Source organism: Saccopteryx bilineata, chromosome 4, assembly GCF_036850765.1.
Source record: "Saccopteryx bilineata isolate mSacBil1 chromosome 4, mSacBil1_pri_phased_curated, whole genome shotgun sequence".
NCBI classification, from domain to species: Eukaryota; Metazoa; Chordata; class Mammalia; order Chiroptera; family Emballonuridae; genus Saccopteryx; species Saccopteryx bilineata.
The window spans coordinates 276379043-276391749 of record NC_089493.1 but is presented as its reverse complement, the minus strand read 5'-3'; the positions used below and the strand labels follow the sequence as shown (position 1 = coordinate 276391749).

Below are 12707 nucleotides of genomic sequence, written 5' to 3'. Positions count from 1 at the left end.
GCTGACGCTCTACCACTGAGCCAACCAGCCAGGGCCCCAACATTTTTTCTATACACACACACTTTAAAAAATAGAGTAATGTGTGAGAGGTCAGAGTGTATAGCTGACAGATCAAAGTTAGGAGTAAAGCAGACCTGGGTGTGCCTTGGGTAGGTCACTTTATTTCTCTAAGCCAGTTTTCTTATCCACAAAATGGGCATAAGGCCACCTCCCCTAAAAAGTGGTTAAGTGAACCATTGATTTATTGAAAGTATGTTCAGATAGTCACTGGCAATTAGTAAACAGTCAGTTGTTTGCTGTTACTAATAGTATTTTATCTTTAACTGTCTTACCTCAAGGCTCAAGTATTTGTGTTGATCAGCTGGAACTCTGACTATGGAAAGTTTGCTTTCAGTGCCTAACCTCAAAAGAATTCTTCTGTCTGCTTCCTCACCACAGATTGCTTTTAACTTTGACAGAAGAGGAATTCTCAAGGGCGCCATATACCATAGAAAACAACAGCCACAGGAGAGCCATCCTCCTGGAATTGGAGCGTGTCAAAGCACTAGGCGTGAAGCCCCCCCAAAATCTCTGGGAATATAAGGTGAACTCTTTATTTTTTCAGTTGGAAAAAGTACAGAGAACAACATAGCAATCACCTGCATGCCCATTGCTCAAGAAACCATCACAGATGGGATTGAAGCCCCTGCCTCCCCCCTCCCCAGGCTCCACCCTCCTACAACCGGGCTGCACATCCTCCCTGGGAGTGTTTTCCTACTTGGGTCCGGATCCGCAGGCACTAGGAGCATTGTCCTGGAGGGTTTTAGCCTTAACTGAGAGGCGTGAACTGAGCCTGTCCTGCAAGTAGTGTTTATCTCTGTGGCTCCAGTTCCCTCGTCTCTCTTGTGTGCAGCATTCCATTGCAGGAGTTTGTGACAATGTATGCTTTTTTCTGTTGATGAACACTGAGATTGTTTCCATTTCTGCTGTTAGGAACTGCTGCTGTGGACATTTTTTGGATGTTCTTATGCTCATATACGAGTTTCTTATTGTTATATACTGAGAAAAAGGATTACTAGGTCACAAGTAGTGCACATCTTCACTAGATATTGGTAAATTGTTCTTCAGCCTGACTGCACCAACTGGTTCTCCTTCACAGAGAGGATTTTGCAAATACTGTACTGTAAAGCAAATGCTCTATTTTTTATTTGTTCCAGTACGTTTATGGGGGAAATAATGCTCAGTCATAATTAAATTAAAGAAGTGTAAATTTAAATGACTGGTTGGCTTTTTTTTTTTTTTACTTTTGTGAAGGATGAAAACATTTAATATGAGGAAAGAGGCATTTGTGCTTTGCAGATCATAAATTGGTACAGCCTCTTTGGAGAGCAGTTTGTCAATAACTAAAACTCTTGGTGTACAACACACCAAGTCTTTGACCTGTAATTTCATGTCTTTGCACTTAGAGCACAGGCAGCACAGCATCCTGATCAAGAGCAGGGCTTCAGAGCCTGGCTGCTTGGGCTCCTGCAGGACACACTGGCCAGTACCTGGCCTCGTGGGCCCAGCTCCTCCTCAGCAAACGACCTCATAGAGTCATAGCAAGAACTGAATGTTTGAGTCACAAAAAGTCATTAAACAAGATGTTCACTGCAGCATCATTGGTAATAGCAGCATGTGGAAGACAACTTAAGCTCCCATTATTAGGAACAGATTAAATAAAAATGGCACATCCATGTGTGTAACCATTACAAAAGGAGGGGGTGATTCTGGGGGTATTAATAAGGAAGGATGCCCAAGTTGTGTTGTTAAGTGAAAATAAGGAAAAAGCATATTGGAAAATAAACACACTTGTATGTATGTTCATGTTTGCATATACAGAGAAAATTTCTGGAAGTGTACACCAATAATGTTTTTATCTGGGGATTGAGAGTTGGATGAAGGGAGAATTTTGTCCCTTCTACTATTTGAAAAAAAATGTGTTTAGTACATATACATGTATTAGTTAAAACTAAGAAACACTAGTTTAAACATTTTTGAAGAATGAGCATCGAGTTCCTAAGTAGATACGTTGTTTTTTTAATTTTATAAAATCCCTACTTTTATCATAAATTATTAGTTTTGTTAATTCAGTCAAAATCTTTTCTAGGCAATAGTAGCCTATGGTGGTTTTAATATATAGGGAAAGGTTTCTGGGTCACATCCAGCAGTGCCCCTCTATTTACACTTGATCTTAGCCAAAAGGCCGAGAAGCGATAGTGCCCCTCTATTTAAAATACAGGCAGTCCCCAGGTTACGAATGAAATAGGTTCCATAGGTTTGTTCTGAAGTTCAGTTTGTAGGAACGTGAGTTGGAACAGGTACGTTTACCTATTAAATGCAACTTAAACAGATGTTTGTCTTAACTCGGTATTTATTTTTACCTTTCTGTGCTATAAATACTTAAAACATTTTCAAACCTATAGAACCTACTTCTTTCATAACCTGGGACTGCTTGTACATAAAAGTAATCTTGGCTTGACTTGTGGTGGCGCAGTGGATAAAGCATTGACTTGAAATGCTGAGGTCGCCGGTTTGAAACCCTGGGCTTGCCCAGTCAAGGCACATATGGGAGTTGATGCTTCCTGCTCCTCCCCCTCTTCTCTCTCCCCCCTTCTCTAAAATGAATAAATAAAATCTTGCCTGACCTGTGGTGGCGCAGTGGATAAAGCGTCGACCTGGAAATGCTGAGGTCGCCGGTTCGAAACCCTGGGCTTGCCTGGTCAAGGCACATATGGGAGTTGATGCTTCCAGCTCCTCCCCCACTTCTCTCTCTCTGTCTCTTCTTCTCTCTCTCTCTCTCTCTGTCTCTGTCTCTCCCTCTCCTCTCTAAAAAAAAAAAAATGAATAAATAAAAAAAATAAAATAAAATTTGTTAAAAAAAAAAAAAAAAAAAAAATCTTAAAAAAAAAAAGTAATCTTAATATTAACCGGAGTAAGGGTGAGGGAACGTGATTCTGGTCCCGGTGTAGAAGCAAGCAGAATCTTACCAATGTGTTCCTTCAGATCCTCTGTGCAACCAGCCTGTCCCCTAGGGTGACCATGTGATGACTAAGGCTCCTCCACCCCAACTGTCCTAGTGCAGTGTCTCCTGAATGCCACTGTTCTCATCAGACATGAGACAGCCTCCCACTGCAGTGCTGTCCTCATAATCACCTCCCTGGGTGGTTGGCTTTTCCTCCTTATCTGATAGGAAGTAGCCAAGAGTTATAATACAAATATTTTGGTCCCCTACTTACACTGACCCCAGACCTACAAATTGCAACCTGGTCATCTCCCTTTCTCATATACCAACCGTAATGTGGCTGGATGCAATATTTTTTTTTCTGTGACTTGTGTCTCATTAGAGCTGCAATTTTCAACCAATATGCAGCAAGAATTTTTAAAGCATGCAACCTGACTAGTCAGGGGCACTGACATCTTTTCCCTTAAATTGTCAAATTTATAAAATGACAATAGCCAGTACAGCAATAGCTGTCCAGCATGATTGAGTCAAAATAATACCTATCTTTTTATTTTTTTGTCAGATTGGCAAAATATATATTTTTTGGCATGCCACAGAATTTTAGTAATTAGTTTATGTATGCCATGAGATGAAAAAGGTTGAAACTCAGTGCTTTATTGAGTGCTTTTTTTTTGAGAGAGAGAGAGACAGGGAGGGGAAAAGATGAGAAGCATCAACCCATAGTTGTGTCTCTTTAGTTGTTCATTGATTGCTTCTCATACATACATTGATGGGGTGGTGGGTAGGGGGGCTCAAGATGAGCCAGTGACCCCTGCTCAAGCCAGTGACTATGGGATCGAGTCATTGATCCCACACTCAAGCCAGATGAGTTTATTCAAGCCAACAATCTCAGGTCCTCAGCGTCCCAGGTCAGTACTCTATCTTCTGCACCACCACTGGTCAGGCAAGGCTGAGATTTTATTAAAACATAACCAAACACCATATTAAGGGATCAAGGAACGTGCAGGAACTCCAGTACTTTCAGCCTTTTGTATAGTGCATTTTCACAATGAAATAAAAGTTGGGTTTGCATAATCAGACAACTTTTTTTTACTTGTTTGCTTTTCTAATGTTCTTGTTTAATTAAAAAAAAAATCAAATACTTTTTTTTTCATCGCTTCATAATTCATTTTGAAATATCCCCTAATTATTATTATTTTGTGTGTGTGTGTTTTTGAAATGAGAAGCTGCGGGGGTGGAGGCAGTCAGACTCCTACATGCGCCTGACCGGGATCCACCTGGCATGCCCATCAGAGGGTGATGCTCTGCCCCTCTGGGGCATCGCTCTGTTGCAACCTGAGCCATTCTAGTGCCTGAGGCAGAGTCCATGGAGCCATCCTCAGCGCCCGGGCCAACTCTGCTCCAATGGAACCTTGGCTGCGGGAGGGGAAGAGAGAGATAGAGAGAAAGGAGAGGGGGAAGGGTGGAGAAGCAGATGGGCGCTTCTGTGTGCCCTGGCCAGGAATCAAACCCGGGACTTCCATATGCCAGGCTGACACTCTACCACTGAGCAAACCGGCCTGGGCTGAAATATCCCCTAATTTTTGTAAGCAGTATATTTTACCTTTAAATACTTGAGTATGAATCTCTAAAGAGAAGGATTCTTTTTCTTAAATGTTATCATTATCATGCTTAAACCAACTTACTAGTAAGCCATTAACAGCATCAAATAAATGAAATGTTTGAAGTGTTACTGAGATCTAGTTAACACACATCTTTAAGGTGTAGTTTGATGTTCTGATATATGTCCACACCTGAAACCAGCATCACTGCCGTCAAGGTAGTGAACATACCAGTCCTGAAAGTTTCCTTCTGCCTCTTTATAAGCCCACCTTCCGCCCCACCCATGCTAAAAAGGAGTGTCTCACTGGTTTAATTTGCCTTTCTCTGAGGACCAGTAATATTGAGCATCTTTGCTTGTTGCTTAGATGCCATACTTATATTTTCTTTGGTGATGTGTCCATTCATATTTTTTGCCTATTTTATTTGATTCGTAGTTGTATCAAGTAAATTTTATTATTCTTCAGTTACTTTTATAACCAGGAAAAATATGAATACATATTTATTGTGGCAAAATTTACAAAAGGGAAATGAAATAAATGGCCATAATCCCACCTGAGATTCAAACATGGTTAACACTGCATTTTGCTCTGTTTTCTCCTAGACAATTTATGTACAGTTTAAACAGTCTTTTTGTTTCTGTATTCATTCCACAAATGTTGATTGCCCTCTGGTGTGACCCAGGTGCTCCCTGGGCAAAGGCAAAGGGCGTGAGGTTGCAGATGAAGCGTGCTTGGGAGCTGATCAGCATGGTTGTAATGGGGCCTTGTGTCTACCTCTTCCTCTGCAGGCTGTGAACCCGGGCAGGTCCCTGTTCCTGCTCTATGCCCTCAAGAGTTCCCCCAGACTCGGTCTGCTGTACCTCTACCTGTTTGACTACACAGACAGCTTTCTGCCCTTCATCCACACCATCTGCCCTCTGCAGGAAGACAGCTCCGGGGAGGACATCATCACCAAGCTTCTGGTAGGTCTGCAGAGTGGCTGGAATGAACTTTTTCTGCCATTTCTCAGTGCAGTCCAGAACTGGAGACTTGGCTGTAGCCTGTCATGGAAGAGCAAACAACACCAGCTTTCATTTAGATTTTGTAAGGAGGGCCCCTACAAAGGAAAATAAAGAAGGAACTTCTCTACTCCCAGAAGTCTGTTTTGTTTCCTACATTGTGTAGCAAGAGGGGCTGCCCTCTGAACTTGAAATATTTAGGGAAAAATGACAGCATTGCTTTTCCTGTAAAAGAAGATAGGATAGGTACTGATTGCCTGAGGGTTAGATTTATGGGCCTGCCAGCTTGGTACTCTGTCTCTCAGTAGGATCTCCAAAGGATGGTTGTCTTACCACAAGGCAGGGCAGCATCTGTCCTGTTGGCCTCAGAACAGTCAGCCATCGTCCTGCTCACTGATGGGAGTCCTCAGGTCACGTGAGGTGGTTACCGGCCATGGCTCTGGTTTCTTCAGAATTACTGGTGGATCCTATTGACTCGGTGATTTCTGGGTGTCTAGTTGGTCATTTGAGGGTATACTGTCCTTTGCATTTCTGCTCTTGGAATGGTCCCTTGAGGCCTGGGAGTGCAGAGCCCACCTGACCTTTCCACTTTAACAGCTGACCGCTCATCAGGCTGACTTGCTTCTCGAAATACTTAATATCTGCTCCATTGTACCCAGTTTTACTGAGCTTCCATTAGCTTCTGGAGGCCTGTTTAAATACTTTCGATAATCATCTGCTAATATCTAATCAAAAGTTTTTTATTATCCCACAAAATTATTTTTTCAAGATATATGTTTAATTTTTCCATGACCTATTAGCATTTTACCACAGTAAGATGTTGAATTTAGGAAACTGAGCTACACATGTAGTGATGAAGAAATTAAGAAATAGATTTATAACTCATGTTTAGATTTTTTACTTCTGAACTTTCACAATAATGTAATAAGTATCTCAGTTCAACCTCTTTGGTAACATTTAGCCAATGTAAGTTTAATCGTTACATGGTGAATTGATGGATGGAAATTTTATTTTAAATTGTGTGGGTGTTTTAATAAATGTACTTGCTGGGATCAACATGTTATATATTTTGCATAAAAATTAATCATAAGTTTTAGTGTCCATTTTTATTTGTTTGTATGTTATTTTTAAAGGATCTTAGAGAGCCCACATGGAAGCAGTGGAGGGAATTCCTTGTCAAATACTCCTTCCTTCCATACCAGCTGATTGCTGAATTTGCTTGGGACTGGCTGGAAGTCCATTATTGGACGTCACGGTTTCTCATCGTCAATGCCATGTTACTCTCGGTTCTGGAATTATTCTCCTTTTGGAGGATCTGGTCAAGAAGTGAACTGAAGTAAGTGTGTTTATACACTGGAGATGGTTGAAGCAACAGGGACTGGAAAAGGTGTCTTGTAAATATTACTCAGACACAAAGATTCCTCATGCTCTGGTTTAGAAACACTGACTTAAGCAGCGGATAGAAAAAAATTACCTGTGCTTGGGGCTGGGGAGGTTTACATGGTACTTACTGTTAAAGTGTTTCTCTCTTTCTCTATGTGTGTGTATATATATATATATATATGTATGTGTATGTATGTATATTTAGTGGGGGAGGAGACAGACAAGAAAGGAGAAAGATGAGAAGCATCAACTTATAGTTGTGGCCTGACCAGGAGGTGGCACAGTGGATAGAGCGTTGGACTGGGATGCCGAGGACCCAGGTTCAAGACCCCGAGGTCACCAGCTTGAGTGCGGGCTCATCTGGTTTGAGCAAAAAAGCTCACCAGCTTGGACCCAAGGTTGCTGGCTTGAGCAAGGGGTTACTCGGTCTGCTGAAGGCCCACGGTCAAGGCACATATGAGAAAGCAATCAATGAACAACTAAGGTGTCGCAATGTGCAACAAAAATAACTAATGATTGATGCTTCTCATCTCTCCGTTCCTTTCCTGTCTGTTTGTCCCTGTCTATCCCTCTCTCTGACTCACTGTCTCTGTAAAAAAAAAATTTTTTTAAAAATTGTAGTTGTGGCACTTTAGTTGTTCACTGATTGCGTTCTCATTCCCTTAAGCAGAGGGTTCCAGCTGAGCCAGTGACCCCTTGCTCAACCCAGCACCCTTGGGCTCAAGCCAGTGACCTTGGGCTTCAAGTCAGTGACCATGGGGTCATGTCTATGATCCCATACTCAAGCCAACAATTCTGCACTCAGGCTGGTGAGCCCACACTCAAGCCAGTGGCCTCAGGGTTTAGAACCTGGGTCCTCAGCATCCCAGGTCGATGCTCTATCCATTATGCCACTACCTGTTCAGGCTCTCCATATATCTCATCCCCACATAGTCTACCATATAATCCCTGGGGATTTTAACAACTAGAGAATAAACAAGTGGGGAAATGAGGGTACTTTTATGGAAAAGAGCATTAGGGAGAGCATGAAGAGACCTGATAAAGAATTCCTGCAGGCATGCGTTCTGATCCTGCTATACCACCAGCTGGAACGGTAATGACTGGATTGACGAGTAAAATGAGAGTTGAACTAGACAGTCACTGAGTTAGGATTCTTGGTTGCAAGTGACAGAAACCAACCTAAATGGGTTTTCCTAAAAAGGGAAACATGGCTGGACCCAGAGACCCAAATGCTGTCATCAGGACTGACGGTCCCCTTCTCACAGCTGTGCTTTCCTGTGCTGTCCAGCCTCAGAGCTGTCTGCACGTGGGGACCCTCGGCCCTTGCAGGCGCAGATCTGAGTACTTCTTTCCCCGTAGTACTTATGGAAGTCTCAGGAGTCACATGCCTTTTCTCTGATTGGCCCAGCCTGGGTCACCTAAACCTATCACTTCTTCAGGGGTATGTGGGGCTCTCCTTGTCCAGCCTCAAGGCATACGCTCACCCCCCCCCCCAACCAGGGCTGGCTTCGGCCCCTCCCAGACCACATGGAAAAGAACAGGGGCAGGAGAGGAGGCACCCCAAAGGAAAACTTGGGGTTTCCAGAAGGAAGGGGATGGCTGCATGGCAGGCAGGAGTAACACGTCACACCACCAGTAGCCTTGAAGCCTAAAACATCCTATAACTCAAAGTGTTCTTGATTTCGTCAATATAAATAATTCTGAGAACCTGAAAACAGTCCTTCATTTATTTCAATTCAGTGAACGCCTTTTTTCATGCACGGTTAATTGAGCTCCTTCTCTGCTCCTGGCTTTCTTCTGGGCACTGCAGATCTTTGAGTAAAGACAGACAGTCTGTATTTTGTAGGCCTACAGACCAGCAGAGAAAATACGCATGTTAAATATATACAGATGTGACACAGTGATGAAGCAGGTGGGCAGAACTATAATGGGGATGCCTTACCTGTCATGGACACTGCCCTGAGGAAGCACTGTCTAGGCTGCTCTTGGGGCTGAAGATGGATTGGTTGGGCAAAGACATGTCTCAGGCAGTGAGGACAGAGAATAAGGTCTGTGCCTGACTGGGCAGTGGTGCAGTAGATAGAATGTCAGCCAGGATACTGAGGACCCAGGTTTAATCCCGAGGTTGCTGGCTTGAGCACGGGTTCACCAGCTTGAGCGCAGGGTCGCAGGCTTGAGCATGGGGTCATAGACATGACCTCATGGTCTCTGGCTTGAACCCAAGGGTTGTTGGCTTGAAGCCCAAGGTTGCTGGTTTGAGTTCAAGGTTGCTGGCTTGAGCAAGGAGTCACTGGCTTGGTCGGCTGTAGCCCTCTGGTCAAGGCACATATGAGAAAGCAGTCGGCCTGACCAGGTGGTGGGTGGTGCAGTGGATAGAGCATCAGACTGGGACGCAGAGGACCCAGGTTCAAAACCCCCAAGTTGCCAGCTTGAGTGCGGGCTCATCTAGTTTGAGCAAGGCTCACCAGCTTGAGCCCAAGGTTGCTGGCTTAAGCAATGGGTCATTCAGTCTGCTGTAGCCCCACAGTCAAGGCACATATGAGAAAGCAATCAATGAACAAGTAAGGTGCCACAACAAAGAATTGATACTTCTCATCTCTCTCCCTTCTTATCTGTCTGTCTGTCTTTCCCTAAAAAGAAAAAAGAAAACAAGTTCTTTGCACAGGCAGCCTGACTATTGGGAAGTGCCCAGGGTCTGAGCACTGTGATGTCATTCGGATCGCTATCACTGTTTCACCCCTCAAATGCTTCTCTTCTTTTTCAGGACTGTGCCTCAGAGGATGTGGAGCCATTTTTGGAAAGTATCAACACAGGGTCTTTTTGTGGCTATGTTCTGGCCCCTCATTCCTCAGTTTGTTTGCAACTGTTTATTTTACTGGGCCTTGTACTTTAACCCAATTATTAACATTGATCTTGTGGTCAAGGAAGTCCGACGGCTGGAAACCCAAGTGTTGTGAGTGGCACTGCCCCAGCCACGAGGGACTCTTCCAGCCTCCCTGACGTCTGGGCTTTGCTGCTTAAGGAAGGGTGGGGGCAGACTTCCTCTTTTCTTTCCCTGGTAAACAAGGTGCTGCTTTCTGTGAACGGCTACAGCCAGGCCCTCTCTCCCGCTGTCTGTGGCACTGTGGCAGCAGGGCCTGGCATCGCAGGGCTGGGCCGACACCGCGGCAGCACCTCCCACCCAGCCTCCTTGCTCCCGAGGACTTGGGAAGCGCAGTCCACCACAGCTGGCAAGGACCCAGGACCTCAGAGGATATGGTGTGAGTGACATCGGAGGGCTGTCACATCAGCCATCCTACTTGCCCTAACCTCAGTGACTGATAAAGGCTTCCATGACAAGTTGAAGCCCCGAGGCTGAGCCCAAGACCAGGCTTGTTGGAGCCCTGTTCTCTAAGTCAAGTTCAGGAAAATTGGAGAAGATTTTATCATAGGCATAGACAGTTGCATATAAAAAATACAGAGGAAAAACCAAAATCCAATAGACAATTCTGTCTTTTTAAAGAGATGCTAGGAGGTTGAAGAGTTAAACCTCTGAAGAATTCGGTTTGAAACTAGAATGACTTATACCTATCCTGTTTCCAGCTTCTACTAATCATTGAAGTTTGAATCCCTTTCTCCGAGTGGGATGTCCAGATGTTAAAGGAGAGTAATTCACATCAGGCTGAGCTGCCTCCGTGCTACTTAAAATTGTTTTGTTTGAGGGTTTGCTTTGTTTTGTTTTTAAGAATTTAAAATCCAGGATAGTCCTTTTGTTCAACAAAACATTTTATACATTGACCTCACACTGTATAATCTTTATCATCTTGTTCTGATGTGTAAAACAGCAAGTATAATTACACCAAATGCTGTAACTGTAAATATGAATGAGATGAACTATGCCTCACACTATTTTCTTCTAGTATGAAAGCAGCAGGTGGGAAATGTGATCCATCCAAAGATGGGCCCCACAGAGATAAGCTTGCATCCAAAGTGTTTTTCTGTGACTCCATGAACCATTCATTAATTTGTATCTTTAAAGAGTTCACTCAAACTTTGCATCTAAAAGTTTGAAGAAATTACTTGAAATAAAAATAAAGATTTTTTATAAAGACAAAACTTCTATAGAAAAGAATTGTTTAGAAAACGATGAAAATCTGAATTGCTCAATACAACCTACTAGTCATGCTGAAATCCCTGTCTGATGGGAACACTGAACCAGCGAGCCACCCCTATGGTACCTTGAGTGAAAGGAGGGAGAATGTTTTCCTTCCTCCTGTTTGCTCATCAGGCCCCAGAGCTGCCTGACTTGACCTGCTTAACCCCCATGACCTACCAGAGACACTGACTGATGGCACTGGGGACACTGCAGTATTTGCACATGTCTGGTCTCTTACCTTGTGGGGTTCCTGCTCTCCTTCCCAGATAAAGAGATGGAGTCTGGGTGACAGTGGAGGAGCTGTACCCAGGCTAGACCACAGGTAGCCAGACTCCCAGTCCAGTGCCCCTTACCCACTCCCACATCCTGCAGTGGTCCCCCCATCTGCTCGGGACGAGAGCAAGGGAGACCTGGCTTAGAGGAAAGGGGCTTGGCTTTCAATCCTTATTGCCAGCAGGAGGGACGGGCACTTCAGAGCCAGGGCCACAGCTGCCTCCAACATCGGACCCTCAACCAGCAGGTTTACGTGCATCAAACAAGGTGCCTATTTAAAATATTCAGACCCTTTGATGTAAGAATTCCGTATCTACAAATCTGGGTTAGGGAATAATGAAGAGGTGGGAGTGTCAAAGATCTATTCACAAGCATCACCAACACATGAATAATTGATCAGAATAGGAAATATCACCAATATTCTTGTTAGCAATTTATAAAATGGCATCTAATGTAGGTATTTAAAATGGAGTTTCCAAAGATTTTTTTAAAGATTTTATTGATTTTACAGAGAGAGGAGAGAGGGTAGGAGGAATGAGAAATATCAACCCATAGTTGCTTCACTTTAGTTGTTTATTGATTGCTTTTTGTGCCTTGACTGGACAAATCCAGGGTTTTGAACAGCACGACCTCAGATTCCAGGTCAATGCTCCATCCACTGTGTCATGACAAGTCAGGCTCCAAAGATTTTTTAATGACTTGGAGAAAACTTATGAACATCATAAAATAGTCTCTCTTGCCAGACCAGGTGGTGGCACAGTAGATGGAGCGTCAACCTGGGATGCTGAGGACCCAGATTAGAAACCCTGAGGCACCGGCTTGAGTGCAGGGTCACTGGCTCAGCTGGAGCCCCCCCAGTCAAGGCACATGAGAAAGCAATCAATAAACTAAGGTGCTGCAACTGAGTTGATGCTTCTCATCTCCCTGTCTGTCCCTGTGTCTCTCAAAACAAACAACCCCCCCCCCTGACATTTAAAAAAAAATTACAGCCTGACCAAGCGGTGGCGCAGTGGATAGAGCATCTGACTGGGATGCAGATGACCCAGGTTCAAGACCCTGAGGTCGCCAGCTTGAGCGTGGGCTCATCTGGTTTGAGCAAAAAGCTAACCAGCTTGGACCCAAGGTCGCTGGCTCCAGCAAGGGGTTACTTGGTCTGCTGAAGGCCCGTGGTCAAGGCACATATGAGAAAGCCATCAATGAACAACTAAGGTGTTGCAACAAGCAATGAAAAACTAATGATTGATGCTTCTCATGTCTCTCCGTTCCTGTCTGTCTGTCCCTGTCTATCCCTCTCTCTGACTCACTCTCTGTCTCTATAAATAAATAAATAAAAT

At 43.9% G+C, this 12707-nt stretch overlaps 1 protein-coding gene across 3 annotated transcripts in view; it reads left to right on the top strand.

Moving 5' to 3' along the window:
• BFAR (bifunctional apoptosis regulator) overlaps window positions 1–12329 on the top strand; it is a 36586-nt gene extending 24257 nt beyond the window's left edge. For all 3 annotated transcript variants that reach the window (XM_066274797.1, XM_066274798.1, XM_066274799.1), the window contains 4 exons: window positions 439–583; window positions 5373–5546; window positions 6716–6918; window positions 9730–12329. In XM_066274797.1, the coding sequence (XP_066130894.1) occupies window positions 439–583; window positions 5373–5546; window positions 6716–6918; window positions 9730–9922 (715 nt within the window). In that variant the 3' untranslated portion in view covers window positions 9923–12329. The remainder of the gene's footprint in view (window positions 1–438; window positions 584–5372; window positions 5547–6715; window positions 6919–9729) is intronic.
• The last annotated feature ends 378 nt before the right edge of the window (window positions 12330–12707 follow it).